The sequence below is a fragment of the Passer domesticus genome, chromosome 16 (genome assembly GCF_036417665.1).
Source record: "Passer domesticus isolate bPasDom1 chromosome 16, bPasDom1.hap1, whole genome shotgun sequence".
In the NCBI taxonomy this organism is placed as follows: domain Eukaryota; kingdom Metazoa; phylum Chordata; class Aves; order Passeriformes; family Passeridae; genus Passer; species Passer domesticus.
This window is the reverse complement of record NC_087489.1, coordinates 6,658,063-6,679,156: the sequence shown is the minus strand read 5'-3', so window position 1 is coordinate 6,679,156 and position 21,094 is coordinate 6,658,063. Positions and strand designations below refer to the sequence as shown.

The following is a 21,094-nucleotide window of genomic DNA, read 5'->3' as shown; positions in this document are numbered from 1 at the left end:
GTTACCGATTCTCCCTTATTTCCTGCCCTTCTTGTTCCCCAAAACAGAGCTTCATTCACATGTCACTCCTTTCAACCACCCCTGCTCACTCCCAACACCCTGTTGCAGCAGCCATTATCCAGTCAGGACTGGAACTGTCACCTCCCTGCTAAATTTTCCTCTCTTGTTTGAGAGGTACAAATTCCAAGCAGATTTTGCAACCTTTAGCATAAATTCCTGTTTGCAGCTCCAGTACTTCCCAGCTGTTTGGTGTTTTGAAGCCTTTTCTCAGATCAGCAATTAGGTGGGTCAGGTGATCCAGGAAATTCTGTCATCCCTTCAGCTGGGAGGCCACAGATCCCTGTCCACAGCACACACCTGGGACTCCAGGTCCCACCTGGCTGCTTCTGTCAGGTCTCTGTGCCCAGGAGCTGTATGAATGCAAATGGAAGCAATACAAAATCTCTTGTCCTCCTGAGGTCCCTCCCAACCTCATTTATCCCACAAATCCACTGGAAAGGGCACGGAGCAACATCACAAACAGGTCCAGTTTACTCAGATCCAAACTGGACCCAGCTTCAGGCACCAGCTTGCCAGGCTGCACCCGGGTCTGGGCTTGACCATGAGCACAGGCTGGACTGGATGCACTGCCCTTCCCTGGAGCAGCTCTCTGCAGGTGACACCGGTGACACTCTCCATTTGCTCCCATGCTGCCATCTCCCTTACCAGGTACAGCGCCGCCGAAACCTTTTCTACTTAGGAAGGGTGAACCCTGGGCAGAGAAACAAACCGGAGCTGAAGCCTGTGCGCTGCAGCAGGGCCCTGCTTCCCGCTGTGCCTCCCGCGGCTCCCACTCTTTATCCAGCTATCCTCGACTCCCTCTCCCGGCTGAGAGCACGGTTACAGCGGGAGGAGAGACAGGGAAACCACCGCGCCCCAGGGCCATCCCCGCGGGATGCTGAGCCCTCCGCAAGCATCCCTCCAGCTGCGGTTTAAAGTCATTCCCCCTCCCCAGCGCTCCCCGGGAGCGCTTTTAATGCAGCAAACCTGGGAGTGACCATCCTCATCCTTTTTATTACAAATCCCATACGGACAAGTCAGCTATCACCACCCGGCCTCCTGTGGGATAACACGGTTTTCTGTCCTGTCAGAAACCAGTGCAAAGCCGAGCTACCCCAAATTCTCTTTTTATGAACAGTTAGTCCTTCTGTTGTGGTTTAAATCCAGGATACAGCCGGGACATCTCTCAGGCCCTGTTTCCACCCAGCTGTGCTTGCCTGGAGCCTGCACTGAGTGATCCCACACCAGCTCAGGCTGGCAGGGAGAGCCCTGGGATGCACATTTGTATAGAAAATATATATGTTTATATATATATATGTAATTTTATACATGTATATTTTTATACATATACCTGTGTATATATATGTATACATATTTTTAAAGTATCTTTATATATGTGATTATATACTATATAAAAATACTATGTAATCTATAGATTATATACATAAATAGACTTGCTGTGTTATATAATTACATATATTATATACACACTTATATATTATACACCCAATTAATATACATTATATACACTTTACATATATCTGTATGTACATGTAAGTGTACACACAAGTGTATTTGAATGTATATGCATACATACATATGTATATATACACACACATACATGCATAATAAAAATATTTTTATACATAATACTTTCTATATATATATATAAAATGTATTTTACAAGTGTAAAATGTATTTATAAAATGCGCTTTGTAAAATATGCGTATTATTTACGTATATTTGTGTAGATGTATGCATACACGTGTGTATATATATGAGTATATATGTCTATATATTAATATATATTAAAAAATATATATATAAAAATATATATATATATATAAATGTATATTAAAAAGTATAAAATTCTGGAACTGAAGGGCAGCGTCCCTTCGGGGAGCGTCCCCGGGCTGGCTCTCGCTGCACGGAGCAGACGGCACACACGGAGGCTGGCCCAGGCCGAGCGCAGCACCGGCCCCGCGGCCATGGCGCAGGCGCGGCGCCCGCGTCACTTCCGAGCGGCCGGGGCCGTTCCGGGGCGGCGGGGCCGGGACGCGGCTGCTCCGCGGGAGCTCCGGCACGGGCGGGTGCGGGGCCGGGAGCTCCGACACAGGTGGGCTCAGGGCCCGGGAGCTCCGGTACGGTCGGGCTGTGGGCCTGGGAGCTTCGGGGCCCCGGGAGCTCCCGTACGGGCGGGTGTGGACCTGCGGGACCGGGAGCTCCGGTACGGGCAGACTGTGGGCCTGGCCTGGGGGCTGCGGGGCCGGGAGCTCCAACACGGGCGGGCTGCGGGACGTGGAGCACCGGTACAGTCGGGCTGTGGGCCTGGGAGCTCCGGGGCCCGGGAGCTCCGGTGCGGGCGGGCTGCGGCCCTGGGAGCTCCGGCACAGTCGGGTTGTGGTGCCTGGGGTCTGTGGCCCCAGGAGCTCCGGTACAGTCGGGTTGTGGGGCCCGGGAGCTCCGGTACGGGCGGGTTGTGGGGCCTGGGGTCTGTGTCCCAGGAGCTCCGGTACGGGCGGGCTGAGGGACCGGGAGCTCCGGCACAGTCGGGTTGTGGGGCCCGGGAGCTCCGGCACGGGCGGGTGCGGGCCCGGGGCCGGGGGAGTCTGTCGGACCCCGGCGGGGTTGGGCGCTGCCGAGCCCCGGCTGCGCCCCGGGGTCCAGCGCTCCCTGGGAGCGGTGCCGGGCCCGGCGGGGTGCGAGCTCAGGCGGCGCTGAGGGGTGTGCCCGCGGTACGGGTGACAGGTGTCCCTGTGGCAGGTTCCGAGTGATCGCCCGGGGCGCTGTGATGGGCTGCGCGTGACTGAGTGCGAACAGCTCAGCAAATAAAGCCGTGTTGCACTGCCAGGTCCAGCTACAGGAATTACGGCAGGCTCGTGATTTTCTAATTTTCACTCATCTCTGTCCACTTGTGACTGGATTTGGAATTTCAGCTCCCAAGTCAGACATATTGGCATTGTACTGAAAAGTTCAAACTAGATTAAGCTAGCCTCAGTATCCATGCAGTGCTTGGCATAAGCAATTTTCTTACCTGCTCATCCAGTCTGGGCACTGCAGCATTTCTGAATGCTCCTCCTGAATTGCTCAAAACATTCACCTGGGCAGAGGTGCTGGTAAGTGAATATGTTTGCCAGAGAAGTTAAGGAAAACACCTGGCTGGCTGGGCTTAGATGGGGGAGCTTCTCAGAAGAGGGCATAATTTGACCAAATGTGAGAATCATGACAAAGTGGGGTGTTTGCTTTTCTTTAGTTTTCAACTGGACATAGGAAATAAACATTAAATTAAATTCTGTGTTTTGCAGTGAAGCTGTGTGATTCTGTATTTTAACTTTAATTGGTTAGGTTTCATCCAAGGCAGCATTCTACCTGCTAGGTAGGATAAAGAGATTAGAGTCACTTGCACTTTCTAATCCTGGTAGGAGAATTAAAATGAGCGGTGTGCCTTGACTGTAGCCCTGGTTCTTGGAAAGGCAAGATCTTCACTTAGGAAACAGAGGAAACATAAAAAATATGTAAACATGGTTGTGGGTCTGTGGGTTTGTTTGTCACGTGCAGCACTTGTTTCTCGACAGATTCCTGCTGCATTATGTCAGGAGAGAGCGACTGCACCAGGACAAGTCCGTCAGCAGGGTCTCCATCAGACAGTGAGCTCCTGCCAGACCGGCCAAAGTATGTTTGCACCCTGTCTCCTGATCTTGTTACCAAAGCCCGGGAGGAGCTCCAGGAGAAGCCTGAATGGAGGCTGCGTGACGTGCAGGCGCTGCGGGATATGGTGTGCAAGGACTATCCCTCCCTGGGGACCTGCCTGGACGATGCTTTTTTGCTGAGGTTCCTCCGAGCTAGGAAGTTCGATTACGATCGAGCGCTTCAGCTCCTGGTGAACTACCACACCTGCAGGAGGACCTGGCCAGAGGTGTTCAGTAACCTGAAGCCATCTGCCATAAAGCCTGTCCTGGAGTCAGGCTTTGTCACTGTGCTGCCCCACCGGGACCCGCAGGGACGCCACGTCGTCTGCATCCGCCCAGGTACTCAGTCCTGAGTGTGTCTGTTCCCCGTCCTCGAGGTGTGTCTGGGCCAAAAGCCTGTCCCTGCTCTGCTGTGAACACTGGTGGCTTGCACAGAGTATGTGGGCTCTCTCAGATTTGAAAAGCTGACTGGGGAAGGGACGTGCTGGTCCTTAGCCAGCATTATTCCAGTTCCTTTTCCTGCGTCAGCAATAGCTGCGGTCATGGCAAAATGGAAATGCAGTGAGGTGGGTCGATGAAATATTAGGAAAATTCAAGGAAAATTATTATGCAGTCACTCAGATTGAAACAGGGTTGCTGGCCTACCCTTAGAAGCTCGTAATTTGTTTTTTCAATAAGCAGAGAGAGAAGCCTATAGCTCTGACTCCTGTGTAAATAATCAGAGTCTTTCATGTGCTTTTGGTGCTGCCAGGCTTGCTGTAAATTTCTCTCCATTCATTCTCCTCTTTTCCATTTACCTGCCTTCTTTCTGAGCTGAAACTGCTATTAATGAGCTGTGCTGGGTGGAGAACGGGGTTCTTGAAACCATTGCCTTTGCTCCCTGAAGTAAACATGAGTTGCCATTTCCCTCTTGCTTAAGAAAGGCTGCTCTGAACTAGAACTGTGGCTATACAGACTAACTTTTGAGTCCAGGAAAACAGAAAATCAGTTTTTTTGGAATGTGTATTGTTAGCTTATCTTCACTCTCCGACTTACCATCCCTGTCTTGTAACCTCAGACAGATGGACACCCAGTAATTATCCGATTACTGAGAACATTCGTGCCATATACTTAACCTTAGAAAAACTCATTCAGTCCGAAGAGACCCAGGTGAATGGAATTGTAATCCTGGCAGACTACAAAGGAGTCAGCTTATCTAAGGCGTCTCATTTTGGTCCTTTTGTAGCCAAAAAAGTGATTGGAATTCTTCAGGTAAGACCTGAACTGGTGGGAAAATAAGCTTGTGCATTGTAAATGACTGCTTCTGTGTGTAGAGTTCTTGACTATGTCACCACAAATGTCATCATCTTGGCAGAGTTAAACAAGTCTCTGCCCAACCAGTTTCTCACACCCTTACAGCAAACTTACCTCACCTGCCCCTTTTTTTGACTTTTGCATCCCTAAAACTAAATTTGCATTAGAAATGCAGACTTTGAGTTGGAGCAGACAAAAGCAGTTCTGCTAGGTAATGGTAAGGAAGGAAGAGAGCAGAGAATTACAGTTAGGGATGAGACAGTGAGGAGATGGCCTGATATTTAAATGGTTCCTGAGATAGATGCCAACCATGGGGCAAGTGCAGGTTCCAGCTCAAGTGCTGCTGCAAAAATATTAGGAGGACTTTTGAATAGGTTTGATTTGAGGAGGATTTCCATCCATGCCCTGAAGACAGAGGCTTCTTTAGCACAAGAGACATAATGAAAACAGCTCTGCCTGGATGTGTGGAAGGAAAGTGTTGGAGAGCAAGTTAGAGCAAGGATATAAACACAGTGAAGCTGGACAAAATGGGAAGGGGAAAGGACTTGGGAGTAGCCTGGCCAAAGTGGCCAAAGGTCTGATGATTTCATTTGATTTTGATACAGTCTGGAGGAGTGAAATGAGAAAACTTCTCTTAATGGGTTCATTTTGTCGTGGCCTGAGCTGGTTACATCCTTTATTGTATCCATGGGATCAGGAAGGATAGGGTGAATCAGGGGAGTGTAGGAGATGAGACTCCTGAATTAAGGAGGGCCTTTATAAGAACTCACTCCTTTACATTATGATCTAAATGTGTCATTTAACTGTCAGCCCATATTTAATTTGTACAAATAAAGCCATGGGTGTCCCGCTGTTCCTACTGGAAGATATTCACAAAGCAATAGCTGGACTTGGGGAAGGACATAAAAGTATGGTGGAATATGAATGTGTTGCATCAACCTTGCTGAGCTGCAGCTGCTGTAAAGATGAGGTAATTCACTGACATTCCTATGGAGAAAAATATTCCAGCAGTGCCTCTTGTCTGCTTTTCACTCCAAGCAGAGCTCATTATAGAGGAGAGAAGCCTCACTGAGTCCTGAAGTGCTGATCATGAGCTTTTGCCTATGAAAAATATTTCTGCAAATATTTCTGCAGCAAAAATCCCCTAATAACCTGTTGTTTTACACTGGCCTGTATGGGAAACAGTGTTTCCTAGTGATATTTGATTCCTTCTCCGCATAAAAACACATTTTAGAGTGTCTAGGCACCAGATCTTGTTGGACACACTGTTAGAAGCAGCCTGCTCTGGCACGGAGTGTGGTGCACTCCTCAGGAGCTGCAGACATCACTTTGTGACTGCATCCTTGTCAAGGCTGGGCATACCCAAAGGACAGGGGTTGTCTAAGTGTTTTTGTCAGGGGAGATAAGCATCAACATTAGAAATGAGGATTTACTGACAGCAGTGTATGTTTTTATGATTTTCCTGTCCCTTGATTTTGTTTTTATGCTCACAAGATGTCATCCTAGGACTGCTCCCTGTAACAAGTTGAATTTCTTTTGTATTGGTTGATGTTGGTACCTCAGATTAAAGGTGGGGAGCCAGTGGGTTGTGCTGGCAGTCAGTCTCAGAAAATTTTAAAAAGAGAAAGATGGCAAATGTTTTTTAAACTGCTTTAAAAAAAAATCTTCTTTACCCTTCAGGATGGATTCCCCATTCGAATAAAGGCTGTTAACATAATAAATGAGCCTCGTATATTCAAAGGCATTTTTGCAATCATCAAGCCTTTTCTGAAGGAAAAGATTGCAAACAGGGTAAGGATCTGTGTGATTTTAACATTAATATTAATGTTTGTAAGTTCCTTGCTTGGCCACTCTTAAGTAAAAAAAAAAAAAAGAAAAAAAATTTAATACTTGACAGTTAGAAAAATGTTGATGCCATTTTACTTTCTGCTTTAAATTTTAAATTTTAAAAAGTATGCCTGTTGGGAAAATTCTCTGTGAGACAGAAACTTTGAGGAACTCAATACTGCAAAATATTAATGTGGAACTTTAGTACAATGCTCTGTATCCAGGACATTATCCCTGTGGTTGGATTATTTGGCCCAGTGGCACTCAGGAGAACTGTCACAGGAAAACTGTGTTGTCCATTCCTTGCTCTTTTCCCTTATGCAAGGCTCCTGTGTGGCACAAGTGTCCCCTCCACAGGACTGTGGTTTCCAAGGATGATTTTTTTTTTGTCCACAAGGATAAGTACTTTCAATCCCATGAGTGAACTTGGGAATGAACTGAATCTGGAACCTCAGCCAGGCACACGTCAAGTCTCTCTTGCTGGGATTTAATCTGCACAAGGTGTGGATTTTGTCTCAAGACTTCTCTCACTGGTGTGTCTGCACCTGCCACTTGCCCATGAACACATCACTTCTTAAAGTTGTTCTTTAGCTCAAAATAAGCTTGTTAACTGACTGTTCCAGCAGTTTGCTGCAAAGTGTTTGCTGTGCATTTTTAAAACTTTTTTGCTTTCTCCTTCAGTTTTTTCTTCATGGCTGTGATCTGAATTCCCTTCACCAAAACATTCCTCCAGTGATCCTCCCTGAAGAGTACGGGGGTACTGCAGGCAAGCTGGACATCTCTGCCTGGAACGAGCTGCTGCTGGCCTCTGAAGAGGACTTCCTGCATGATTTCTCAGAGCTGGTGCTGCCGTGTGACAGCTCTCCCCACGACCTGCTAGTGAGTGGGGATGCTGATGAGAAGCAGTGTGATGATTCCCTGCGAGGGATGAAACCTCAGCTCTATTACTGTTACTAACAAACCACTGCAGGGAAGTTTTCCAGCACAGTTAAGATCTGCTCTGCTAGGTGATGTTGTGAACTCTGCCTTACTCCTAAACCTGCAGTTTAGGGACAGACTGCTGAGGCACTTTACACTGTAGAACCAAAGGAAGCTGGAGAGGGCACAGTGGGGGCAGGGCAGAGTTCAGGGAGGGTAAAAGCAAAGAGCACAAGTTAGGTAGAAGACTTGGCTCATCAGCCTCTGTGTGAATGGTGCAAACTGGCCTCTTCTTTCCAATGATAAAGGAAAAAAATATTGCAGATAGGTAAGCTTTAAATTTCTTGTCCCCACCCACACAGGTGAAAAGTGAGGATGATTTATGAGCTTTGTGATTATCTGGTCCATTCCCCTTCTGCAAACACCAGTAATGAAAGACTGGTGAAAATAAGAAAATGGCTTTTGAACCCTGCAAAATATAATTCTGTAGTGAAGATTGCTTAAAACCATAGAAGTCTAATTTGGCCTGTTCTCTGTCATGTGATTCAGATTGTGAGTTGGTGTTTGTGAAATATCTCAATGAATATTTATTTCAAATTAATATAGAACAAAATTTACTCATGAATACCTGTATGGAGATAATCTCTTATACTTCTTCACAGTTGGAAGAACTGTGACTGATGGATTAACTACCATAACATCTATACCAAGGTTTATACAGCAGATGCAATCTTCATTTTCAGAAAAGAGCAAGTTCTTCAGATCATTTACTAATGCTTTTGATTGGACAAAAGCCTCAAATAATGAGGTTCAGGACCAAATAAAAGAAAGCTGTGTCAGCCACTTTCCCACACTGACAGTTCTTTTCTGGTTGAGATAAGGAATTGGGTAAGTACCTCATACCCAGGATGTGTGAGGAGGTTTGTAGCTGTTGGCATGTAATGTATAGAAGGCAATACTTCATGTAAGACAGCAAGGTGCTGCTTTAGCTTGTTACTTTGGGCTGAATTTGAGTTTTAAGTCTGTGAAACCAAATGCAGACAGGCTTTTTAAAAGCACATTCTTAAATTTCCTGATATTGTAGCATTTTGTTCAATGTGCTTGTCAGCTCTTCTGTGAAATGTTACAACTTGCTTTTTAACTTTGTTGACTTCTTTTGTCTTTGGTTGTCATGTTCCTGTTTGAAGTTAGACTTGAATCATCTCTGTGATATTTACCCATAATTTGTATGCCTGTGTTCTAGGTCTTTGTCTAGAGACAGAACTAGCATTGATGTCAAACCAGGGTAAGATACCTGTGTCTGAATAAGCTGTTCCCACTCCCCAAATTCATTTTATTTAATGGTCTTAACTCTCAGCACACTCTTTGCACACATTTTTCTGCACTCTAATGGTGTGGAGATGGGAAACCTCATGAGGATGAGGATAGCACAGTCTGTTACTTCAAGGTGAAAGAATTCACTATTTGGTGGAAAAGAACATCCCTTCTAATTGGGAATTTATCACTAGAGCACTTTCTCTGGATGAAATCTTGATTTAGTGCCAAATGTGATTATAGGCACCAGTTACATTTCTGTAAATATAAAACTGAATTATCATGAGGATCTCAGACATTCATTTTTCAAAGTGCCAAACTCTGTTTTGAATGTCTCTCTTCCTCTTAGCCCCCTTGCAGCATGACTGCACTGCCAAAAGGAGACTTCTGTAATGACATCCTGACCTGGCAGCAGACCTCGTCCTGGAACCAAGGGGTGGCAAATGCCATACCTGTCATCCTGACATTGTAAAAAGAGACTGGGTTCTGAAAAGGAGTAAAACCATGAAGCTTTTTTTCTTTTCTGGGTGGCAGTTCAGAATCTATAGGAGCAAAAAACTCATCACATCAACAGTTGTAGGTTAAAGGTGGGAAGAGATTAATTTTCCTCAGTGAAAGTGTCTCATTTTTCTTACCTTTAGAAGTCAATTGTAACTCCTCTTTGCTATCTGTTACCTTTAGTGCAGGGAAAAAAAACAACTACCCTTTTCATCTACTTAAAATAAGCTAAAAGAGTACTGCTAGGCAGCTCCTCCTTTGTGACCAGAATATGCTCTCTGTTTTGCAGAAATTAATTCAGTTTTTTGCCACCTAGAAGCCAGTAGCACACAGCACCAGGACTTGGACAGATCAGTGGCTGCCCACACTGCTCAAGTGCTAGAAGAGAGTGGTGCCTCCAGTGTTTTAGTGCCTCTTAATTCCAGTCACAATGTACCACTGAAAAACCAGAATGGACCATTTTATCTAGAGATGAAGGCCTCACTGATAGTCTTTCCTTAATTGTGTTGCAGGGTTAGAAGTGGGGCTATAGTGACTGTAGGAACAGCTACTTTCATCCCCTTATGTAACTACTAGAGAGGGAAGTTGGATATTCAAAACTCAGTTTAGTGTCCTTCAAAATAAATAAATCTAGTGGTGTTCAGCAGAGGCTGAGGAACCCCTACAAACTCACACTTTTTCAGGCTTTTATATTTTGTTGCATGCCTTAAATAGCAGGCAGACTAAATCCACCTCACCCTCTTCTTTCCTCTGCTCACTAAGATTAAAGAATATGATTTAAATCTAATAGATGAGGTTCTAGGGTTGTGCTGGGTTTGGCTGGGGTAGAATTTTCTTCAGAGGAGTTGGTGTGGCCCTGTGTGAGTGAGCAGCCATGGTGCTGGCTGGGGTTAAACCACCACAACTGCCACTGCAGGAATGTGCCAGTCTCGTGCCTCCAGAACTTCTTTTTCTTAAAGTTGGCTTCGAGGCAGTGGATGTCAGGATGCTGAATTAAGCCAGGCTTTATCAGGCATCTGTTATTTCTAATTTGCTGTTCCTTGGCTTTAGAACTGAGGCAGGAATTGCAGCTTCACTGAGCTGTGTCTCTAGCCCTGAAGTCTCTCTGAGCAGTGCTTGGCATGTCTTACAGAAAGCACAGCTCTGGCTTATGTGTGCCTGGCTACAGAGCTGAGAATGTTCTTTGAGCTTTAGCACTTAGCAAAGACATCAGTTTGTTCCCAGAACTGCTCATGTTTGGAAAATAAACATTTGTGTCATGTATAGCATCTCCTTATATCTGCAAGTTTTAGAGAATAGCTAGGAAAAGCATACAGCAGGGGGTAGTTTTTTTGCTTGGGGGTTGTTTGTTTGTTTTTTACAGCACAACAACCACTTTTTTCCTTCTTCCCACTTGAAATGACTTTATTTTCCATGGCTATATATGCCTTTTTCAGTACATAAGCCATCCCTGCCAAATCCAACACAGAATAAGGAAGGATACTTGAACTGCATTGGCATTAGATGGCACAAAAGGTAGCTGCAAACTGTACATAAAAGTACTTGAATTTATACTCTTGTAAATGGGTGTTATAAGCCCTGAGGTATTTTCTGGAACTGGCTGAAGTATCATTTTTGTTAAATCTCATTTTGGCTTGAGTTAATCATTGTGTTACTCAAATATTAATTTTGTTTTCTGTTATATGTAGCCCTAGAGGTGTTGGGTGGTTAAGTGTACATCTTCTTTTGATAAAATTTATTTTTATATTGCATTTTATAAAACAAAGTTGTCAAAAATGTGTAAGTTTATGATGCATGACTGGGTGATTAAACACATTGTAACAGCTGCTCATTGATATTTTCAATATGTTTGTCTTGTGTCATGTTGGGATATTTTACTGTAAATGTCAGTAACAACACACAAGTTCCACATTTACACACAGTTGATACTACACAATCACCACAGCATTCCATTAGGAAAAGGTGTTGCTTTCTGCTGGAAACAAAAGTTTACTTGAACTGAGCAGCTTCAAGGAACAGGATTTGACACTCACAGACTCACAAGGAAGATACTGTTTGTTTCAAAAGAAATTGTCACTTGGGATTTACTGCAGAGAGAAAAGCCCCAGTCCCCTCCCCCTGGGCACTGCAGGTGCTGTTTTCCTCTGGAGAAGGAACTGCTGCTCCTTCACACTTCAACAGAGCTGGGCCACTTTCAGTAGTCAGTTTGCTTTATTCAAATGAGTTTACAGTGCAAATGCCTTAGAGCCAATAATAACAATTCCATGTATGTTACTTTTATTAAGCATATTGGACAACTGAAACCAATTCAACCAATAAGCTCTATTTTCCAACATAATCGTGAAGTTGATTAAGCTACTCATACACTTACCACTCTATTTGGCAAACATCCTAAAAAAGAAGTTACCATAGAAATTGCCTCTTAAAAAGGGCAAGTTTGTCTTAAAAAGAATTAAGAGTTAACCAGCTTTTCAGCTTCAGAGTTGTTCTTTTGGTGAGGAATAAGGGTGCTTTTTGCCACAACACAAAGTTAAGTAATTTAAATAAACTTTTCCTGTAAATAAACTTTAGCAGTGGAATGTAGAAATCAAGCAGCATGGCTTACACTTCCAGAAACTGAAGCATGAGCAGAGTAGTGCATTATGCTGATTATAATTGTTCTTTAAAATATATTACTTCATATTTAACTAAATGTTATCTTCTATTCAGTAGAGGGTTGTGGCTTTTGGACAGAATAGATAATTTCTTTTGTGCTTTGACAGCACAGCTGTAGTGAATTTTAAAAATGCAGTAATAAGATAACCCTGGTAAAGGTTAAAATAGAAAGATAACTGATAATTTTGATGCTGCATCAAGCATTATGCAATATATAACTATCCAACTGCATTTTAATACCAACATAAGAAACAGTAACTAAAGCAATAAATGAACATTTTGGCTGTCAGCAAAGAGTTCCCCACTTTTGTGAGCTCAGACAGGTGCAGGAACTTAACTGAAGTCTCTATTAGTAAGGACAAGAGGAGCCACTAAGGTCCAGAGATAGAGGAGCAGACACACCCAGCTGGAGGTTATCTTCACCCACACGGCTGGCCACTTACTTGTCATGGTTTTGAAATCTGCATCAGGGCTAAAAAGTAAACAAGTCCATTAGTAGACACAGAAAGCACCTCCCCCTGTTCCTTGGTACCTCTCATATGAATCTGAACTGAGGGCAGTCCTTTGGGGCACTCCCATGCAAAACTCTTTGAGAGAACAGTGAGACAACAAAGCCAGCAGTGTCCTGTGGCTCCTTCCCAGGCTCTTGTTCTTGGAGCCCAGTTTCCAAGCCTGCTTGCCCATGCTGATGTGCTGCTGTTCAAGGAAGTATTTGCTAATTTATACCATGTCCTGGGAGCAGTGGTTCTGAGCTGCAGCAGCAGAGGGCATGTCCAAGTGTTTGCAAGAGATGTAGGAAATCACATCTCTGCTAAGCAGCACATATGGCTGTCCCTGCACATCTTTCCCAGGATGAAGAACCACTAAAAGCAGTTTAGAAGTCTGGCTTCTAACAAAGCCAGACTTTGCAGGAGGCCACCTGAAACCAATCCCATGTGTATCCTTCCTGCTACTCATCCAGCTGAAAATGGCAGCCACACTTTCTGCCCTTGCAGCTCTGAAGTAATGCCCTGGAACCACAGCGCTGATTGTGCTGTGCTGCCTTCTCACCTCTTCTTTCAGTAACACTAAATGAGAAGGGACAGCCCCTTCAGCAGCTGGCAGGAGCAGGAGGCTCCTATCCACACAAAACCCATCATGCCCCTCTGGCTCTTACCTGTACCAGTTGGTGAGGGTCATCATGATGTACAGAGAGGCAAGGAAGAGCATGAAGTGGAAGAAGGTGTAGCTGTACTGCACGCCATCCTTCTCATTGTCCGTGACACGGCGCACCTCCCCCTCCTCGGCTGCCACCCCGCCTGTCCCCACGGTGTCCTCCAGGATGGCAGTGTCACTGCCAGACAGGGTCAGCTTGTTCACCTGGCTGTTACTTGAAGAGCGGATGCTGCAGTGTAACCCAAACAAGACCTGGTTAACAACTCCCTTTACAGGCAGCTGTGTTCGATAAGCAAGCAAGCAAGGGACCACAATGAATGTCTGGGACTAGCAAATAATATTTTTTCTAATCCATAAGGAAATCCCTCCAACTGTTTTCATCCGAGCTTTTGTTAATTAAACAGTATTCCTAGCCCCAGATCATAGAAAGGTGTGGTTTGGAAGAAACCCTAAAGATTATCTCATTCCAATCCACCTGCTGTGGGCAGGGACACATTGTACCCAGATCAAGCTGCTCACAGCTCCATCCAGCCTGGCCTTGAACTCTCCCAGGGATGGAGCACCCACAACTTCTCTGGAAAACCATTCCAGTGCCTCATCACCTTCACAGTAAGGATTTTTTCCTAGTATCTAATCTAAATTTACTCTTCCAGTTTTAATCCTTGACCTTGTAAAAGTCTCTCTCCATGCTCCTTGTAGGCTCCCTTCAGACACTAGAAAGCCACAATTAGGTCACCCCAAAGCCTTCCTTTCTCCAGGCTGAACAAATCCAGTGCTCTCAGCCTTTCCTCACAGGAGAGCTGCTCCATCCCTCCAATCATCTTCCAACACATGTTGTTCTGTTATCTGGATTGGGTTGACAAGGCTTATCCTCATGCTCAAAGCAAAACACTGGTTTATGAGCCACGTTTGGCCTCAGGCCTGAGACAGCTGCTGGATGTGAACAAATGCAGGCACATTTTGCACCAGATCCAGACTCAAACAAAGGAGGCAAACCCCAATTCTTTATCACTGGACAGCAGTGCAGATCCTACCTGGAATACAAGAGGCAAAGGACAAAGATAACCAGTCCAACAACACTCTGGGCATCCCACCACTGCAGGGACTTGGGCGGAGCAGGAGTGGCAGGTGGCACAGTGGCATTGGCTGGGCCAGCTGTGGGTGCAGCTATCTGGGTGATGATGTTCAGCAGACTCGGGTTACAGTTTCTTTCTGGAAGGGATTTCAAGGCAGATTAGAGAGATGAGCTTTGCCAGCATGTAGCTAAGAAAAGATGACAGGTAAGCTTGCTATTTTTCATTTTAACTGCTGATATCTTCAATTCTCCAGAGGCAGAAATTGCCTGCTATATTTTTCCTGCCTGTGAGCTAGACAAGGGTATAATAAATAAATAACGTCAGAATGCCCTGACACTTTCCTTTTTCCCCCCTTACAACACTCCAGTTCTGCTCTGCAAAGAGGCAGTTTGATGGTTTCAGTCAAGTCAGGTTTTCAGCCTCACTGGATTTGATCTGAACAGATCAGCAATTCCCACAGAGAGATCTGTAATAACCATCAACTTCTGCTTTCACACCAAAATATGTGACTCAAGAGCTGCTTACCAGGCTCATTGGACATGGCTGCCCAGGTGAGGTACATGGTGTAGAGTGTGATGACAGAGGACTGGAGGAGGCCAGAGCGAGGCTGATGCTCCTGTTCCAAAGCAGAAGAGCAAGCCAAGGTCATAAGGACAAGTTTTACCTAGAGTTGGATGGTTTTACCCCACTGCCACAGATGAAACTATTACCAGCATGAAAACCATTGCTGTAGAACAAAGCCGAATGCATTTCTATGTTCAAAAGACTGGAAGAAACTCCTTAGTTATATAATTTATGCAAAAAGCAATTCAGAGAAAGAAAAAGCAAACCAAATCCTTTTTTTTTTTGTGCCCAAGATTCAATTATGGGCTTTTAGTGAGTTAATCTCAACTCTGTCAAACAATTTTGTAGATGTGAATCTAGCATGTGATTTGAGCAATACCAGTTCAGAATCTAGCAACATACAACTTTCCTCTTATATTAAAGAAGTTTACTCCTAATTTCAAAGCCACAGTATTAAGCAAATAAACTTCCAGCTACTTTGCTACTCCCTAACAGATTCCTCTCTTCTGCCAGGGCCTTCACCACTAAAACCATGCCAGCAGTGCTCCATGTGGAGACAAAGCCCAAAACTATGTTAGCTTAAAAAAGCCTCTCTTCAGGAAATGTGTCACTATGTGGTGTACTGGTTTCAAAGCAAGATTTTTTTTTCAAGTTCCTAACCAGCATAGCTGTGATTGCCAAGTTTTAAAGCTCTTATGTCTGACTGAACTCCTACTACAACCTTCTCACTTCCCTGCTTGCTATGTCAGAAGAAAATAACAGAGAAAAGCAATACCTGAACTTTTGGAAGGATAGAAACAATGGAGACAGCAATGCACAGGATCATGTTAAAGCTTATGAAGAACTTGTTCTCAGTGCAGTCATCAGGCTTCGTGTAGAAAACGTAGAAGAGAATGACAATAACCAGGGACAAGGCATAGAACAAGCTGGTACAGGACAACAGAGCTGGAGGAAAAAAAATTTACATTACACATAATATAGCATCTAAAATGGCTTAATGTCCAGCTAACACTGCAATAAGACACTCTTTCTTCCTCACCTGCCAGTCTGGGTCACAAAAACAGACATTTTTGGCTAAATTTCTGCCTGGGCTCACTAAGCAGCACAGCTCAGAGAAAGGTCAGGCTGCCATCAGGGGAACAGCACTTGCCTCTCAGCAGCAGTTTAATTAGTTTAACTGATATCAGGCCACAGTGGCATAATGACAGAGTGCTTTTTGCACACTTCTCATGGACATTTACCTGCCCTGGATTCCTGTGCTTGAGGTCACCCATTTTTGCTTCTACTGTTCTTTGTAAGGAGCTACAAAATGCTGTTGCAGCATTCTCAGCTATGAGCTAAGAACCACAACAATTAGCACTTTGTAATTAGTGGCCAGCTGGGGAGCAGGCACCAAGGCACACTCGTGGTAGTGCAGCCACTGCCACAGACACAGCTGAGCTCCTGGGGACACAGCAGGGAGGGACAGAGCAAAGCTCAGGTTTGAAGAGAACCAGGCTCTGAGCTCTGCACACACCCTGCAAGCCAGGCTAGTGTGGTTTATTAGGACTGTCAGATGTGCTACTCACAAGCCTAAAATATTTCACATTTTATTGGACAAGAAAAAGGAAACATTGCTGCAATTAGTTTCAGGTGTTTACAGCACTGACTCAGGGACACTGTGCAGCTGGATTCCAGGTATGTCTGCAAACCAGCAAATGATATTCTGCAGGCTACTGGCCAGTACAAACAAATCCTTCACAGGTTAAGATTCTTACCTGCATACCAGCATTTGGAATTCCCCTCTTCCATTTTCTCAACCCAGTTCTCATTCCAAGAGTGAGCAAAATCCACAAGTAGAACCAGCTGGATAAGAATGAAGCAGAAGGCTCCAGAAACACCAATCCAAAACCAAGCTAGAAAAGGGTGCAAGAAAAAAAAGGTTGGCTTTCATCATGTGCATGTTACATCTATTTAAAAACAAAAAAGGTCCTGATTACACCACAGACAAATAATGAAAAAAACTGAAACTGATTACAAGTGCAGATGCTGTTAATTGCTTTGGCCTCAATCTGGCAGCAGCATGGAAGGAGTCCCAGCTCTTCAGGCATGCAGCCAATGCTGGTCAAGCTGAGCATGGGAATGTTCAGCCCAAGACGTTTTCAGAACGAGGCAACAGCTAACATGTGGCATCTTTGTGTACATGAGTGCCATCGTGCCACATTTCTCTGAGGGTCAAGAACCCTTTTTTGACAGTAGAGGTTTCCCACACAGATTTTTCAGAGGCTCTATGGAAATATTCAGCACTTGTCAGTGTTCCAAGTTGCCCCCAGTCTAGTGTCAGAAGACTCAGCTCAGTAGTGGCTGTCTCATGAAGTACAAAATTATTAATAACCAAAAGCTATTAGGTTGAAAAGGGATTTCTTATTGCCATAACTTCAGCTGGTCACCAAATACTGGATGGACCAAGGTATTCCAACAAAGATGGGCAGAAACTGCATCTTCTAGAAAAGAACTTTCAGTATTGCCTATTAATCTGTGAAAAGGTCTGAGCTTATACAAGTCAGAACTCCATGATAAACATTAACTGTACCTCTTGTGAAAGGCCCCTCAGGGATATAAAATGCTCCAACCATGATAGCCACAATGGCAGCTATTTTGAAGAACCAGAACCTTTAAAAGAAGACAGAAGTCATAAATATTGGTCTCACTGCACACACAGTCAGTTCACACACAGCAGTCATGTGCTACATGATCTCTAAGCAGCTTGGTCCTGCTCCAGCCAGGGCTTTGGACCATGTGATCCTGCTGAGCAGGGAGGCTGAGGACTCCCCATCCCTGCAAGTGCCCCAGGCCAGGCTGGATGGGGCTCTGAGCCACCTGGGCTAGGGGGAAGTGTCCCTGCCCACGGCAGGGGGTTGAAGAGGATGATCTCAAGGTCTCTTCCAACTCAAACCATTCTATAACTTTATGATTCTATGCTTTCCAAAGGTCCCTTTCCAATTAAATGACTCTATGATGATTCAGTCATCTACCCCAAAACTAACTCAGTTAACTCAGGGGATTGGAAATCAGAAACCAGTTTCTGCTGGCTGAGTCAGACTGGCCTTGAGAGTGACCCAGTGAGTGCCAGAGGCAGCACAAGGCTGGAGATACAAATCTGACATCTCTGTGGAAACACAGAGCACTGCCCTTTTGGTCACCCCACCTCAGAGGGCCCCCTCAACCAGGACACTGAACATCTTCCACAAACAGAAGCTCTGAAGGAGCCCAAAGCACTGCTCTGCATCAGACCCAACAGCAAGCTGAAGCTGTGTATGCACACAGGAACTTCCAGTGTGCTCAGCAGAGAGGCTGGAAGGAGGGAAGCAGCTGCAGGGGCTCACACATACCCATTGTGGATGGAAGCTCTCGGGTCGTTGCTGGTTTTCACTTCTATCATCAGCAGGGAGAGGAGGAAGAAGAACACGGCCATGGCAAAGCTGACCCGATAGACAGCTCTGTAGCCCACAAACACATCACAGCTGACAAAGCCCTCCAAGTGGGGGATCTGAGTGTGCAGCCCGTCCTCACAGAAGCCAGGGATCTGGGTAAAGACACATTCCATTGGGAATCTACGTCTGCACTTGCAATTACATTTTCTAAGTCCTGTAACAGGCAAGGCTTGCAATCAATACATTTCTGAGAGATCAGAGAACAAAAGACCTTGTGCTCAGACCTTACTATCATCTGTCTCTCCCCATGTCAACACTTTTCACCCAGGAAGATTAGGATACCACAGCAGCAGGCCTCTGATAACAACTGTCTGTCTCCAGGTCTGGCCAGATTTCAGAGACCAGGCATGCACTAAAAAAGGAACATTCACTGAATTTGCTGTTTCAGCCAGAAGCCATTCAGTGCACGAGGCCTCTTAACCCAGGAACAGGGACGCTTGGGTGTTTGTGTCTCACACATAACCCATTCCAAGTGAAGAAAATCATAGTCACTGGCACAAGTAATGGCATTTAAAACAGTCAGAAAGAGGTTTTCCCCCTCCATACCTTTTTCAGCTGCTCTTCCATGCCTGGTGCCAGCATAATGCAGGCAAGGGCAGTACTGAGGAGGAGGAGGAAGGCATAGATAAGCCGTGTCACCGTCGAATTCTTGCTGTTGGGGCAACATCGGCACAGCAAACACGAGGCGCCGCTGCACAGACAGGGGATCTGAAGGGCACAGACAGGAATAGAACGGGCATTCCCCTCGCAGCTGACACCGGCGCGCCAGGCGACGCCGAGGGGAGAGCCCGGACGGCGCTGGGAGGCACTGCGCTCCCGGAGCGCGCAGACAGACCGCTACCGGCGCTGCGGGCGGCACGCCCGGGATCAGCGGGTTTGCCGGCCGGGGCTGCCCCGGGGCCGGGCCGCCAGCCGCCGCTGCCTGTCCCGGGCAGCGCGGGGCTGCCTCCAGCCGGGCACGGCTCTGCTCCGAGCGGCCGCGGCCCCGGCGGGACGGGACAGCGCCCGCGGCCGGGCCGGGACAGCGCCCGCCGGGACTCAGCGCGGTCCCCACCCCGGGCCGGGCCGCCAGCGGAAGCGCCGCTCCGCGCTGCCCGGGGCGCAGGGGGAGGTTCGGGTGCGGAAGGACAGGAGGGAGGGAGCCCCGCACTCACCCAGCTGGCCAGCGAGCAGACCCCGAGCACGGCCCCCATGGCGCCGCCGCCGCCGCCCCGCCCGCTTCCGGCTTCCGCCGCCGCCGGGGGCGGGGACTGCCGCGGGCCGGCGCGAGCCACCGCCCCCGCCGCTCATTGGCTGCTTCCCAGCGCGGGGGGCGGCCGCCCGCCAATGAGAAGGCGCGATGCAGCCGCGCGCCAGGGGCAGGGGCGGGAGGGTCGGCAAGGGCAGGGGCGGGGCGATGTTGTTTATCAACGCGTCTTCCGCCTTCGCCCAGGGGAAGGGAGGACGCTGATTGGTCGGGACGCCAGTGAGTGGGCGGTTCCTACAGCGTGACAGCCAATGAGTGAGGCCGCTGGGCAGCCCGGCAGCCGTTGCGTACCGGCCCGCGGCCGCTGGGGGCGCTCGGCGGTGCCGGGGCGCGCAGCCGTTGCCATGGCAGCAGCGCGGGGCGGCGGGCACCGGGTGGCACCGGGCCGGGACCGGGCTGGCACCGGACCCGTAACGGGCCGGCACCGGATGGCACCGGGCTGGCACCGGACCCGTACGGGGCTGGCACAGGGCCGGCACTGGCTGGCACTGGGCTGGCACCGGGCTGGCACCGGACCCGTACCGGCTGGCACCGGGCTGGCACCGGACCCGTACCGGGCTGGCACCAGACCGGCTCCAGACCCGCACCTGACCCGCTCCGGACCGGCACCGGGCTGGCACCGGGATGGCACCGGCTGGCACCGGATCCGTGCCGGGCCGGCACCGGGCCGCCGCCGCCCCGCCCGGCATTGTGCCACAGCACACCGCGTTTCCGTTCCCGTCCCAGGTGCCAGGCGTCACGGCCGGGCGAGTGACACCCGCGCCACCGTCACCTCACCGGGATGCCGGAGGAAGCGAGCGGGGAGCCTTCCGCCGCTTCATGTGGGGCCCGTGGGGATCGTGGTGCGAGCAGTGCCGCGGCCCGGGTGACACTGCTGCCACCTGCCCTGCCCAGCCTCTCGGGCTGTGTGACCGGGGCAGAGTCTGTCACTCGCTGCCGCTCCTGAGCCATCCTGGGAACACACGCAGGCGCTTGTGCCCCAGGACTCACATCACACAGGGTGTTCCAGGGTGGGATCCATCGGGATCATGGAGTGCAGCTCACACCGTGCATGGACAGCCTGAGAATCCCAGAACTCACAGAGAATGTTCCAGAGTGGGACAGATCCATCAGGATCGTGGAGTGCAGCTCACACCATGCATGGACAGTCTGAGAATCCCAGAACTCACAGAGAATGTTCCAGAGTGGGACAGATCCATCACGACCATGGAGTGCAGCTCACACCGTGCATGGACAGCCCTGGGAATCCCAGAACTCACAGAGAATGTTCCAGAGTGGGACAGATCCATCACGACCATGGAGTGCAGCTCACACCGTGCATGGACAGCCCTGGGAATCCCAGAACTC

General features: G+C 47.6%; 2 protein-coding genes across 8 annotated transcripts; one reads left to right on the top strand and one right to left on the bottom strand.

Moving 5' to 3' along the window:
* Positions 1 to 2,027: 2,027 nt before the first annotated feature.
* On the top strand, positions 2,028 to 11,422 carry TTPAL (alpha tocopherol transfer protein like). Of its 7 annotated transcripts, XM_064391058.1 has the most exons (7): positions 2,028 to 2,155; positions 3,615 to 4,067; positions 4,786 to 4,979; positions 6,702 to 6,812; positions 7,530 to 7,727; positions 9,010 to 9,051; positions 9,430 to 11,422. In XM_064391058.1, the coding sequence occupies exons 2-6, from the start codon at positions 3,629 to 3,631 to the stop codon at positions 9,019 to 9,021; spliced, it is 954 nt and encodes a 317-aa protein (XP_064247128.1). In that variant the 5' UTR covers positions 2,028 to 2,155; positions 3,615 to 3,628; the 3' UTR covers positions 9,022 to 9,051; positions 9,430 to 11,422. The 7 variants fall into 7 exon arrangements, 6 of the variants coding, with proteins under 6 accessions (XP_064247128.1, XP_064247127.1, XP_064247124.1 ...); XR_010348295.1 differs by having other exon boundaries at positions 7,530 to 9,051; XM_064391057.1 differs by having other exon boundaries at positions 9,010 to 11,422.
* A 348-nt stretch (positions 11,423 to 11,770) lies between these two features.
* SERINC3 (serine incorporator 3) lies at positions 11,771 to 19,803 on the bottom strand. Its single transcript, XM_064391052.1, has 10 exons — positions 19,656 to 19,803; positions 19,048 to 19,209; positions 18,400 to 18,593; positions 17,601 to 17,680; positions 16,786 to 16,923; positions 15,804 to 15,973; positions 14,990 to 15,080; positions 14,423 to 14,600; positions 13,390 to 13,617; positions 11,771 to 12,705 (listed from the first exon to the last, which is right to left on the bottom strand). Exons 1-10 carry the CDS (start codon positions 19,692 to 19,694, stop codon positions 12,567 to 12,569), a joined length of 1,419 nt encoding a protein of 472 aa, XP_064247122.1. The 5' UTR covers positions 19,695 to 19,803; the 3' UTR covers positions 11,771 to 12,566.
* Positions 19,804 to 21,094: the final 1,291 nt, after the last annotated feature.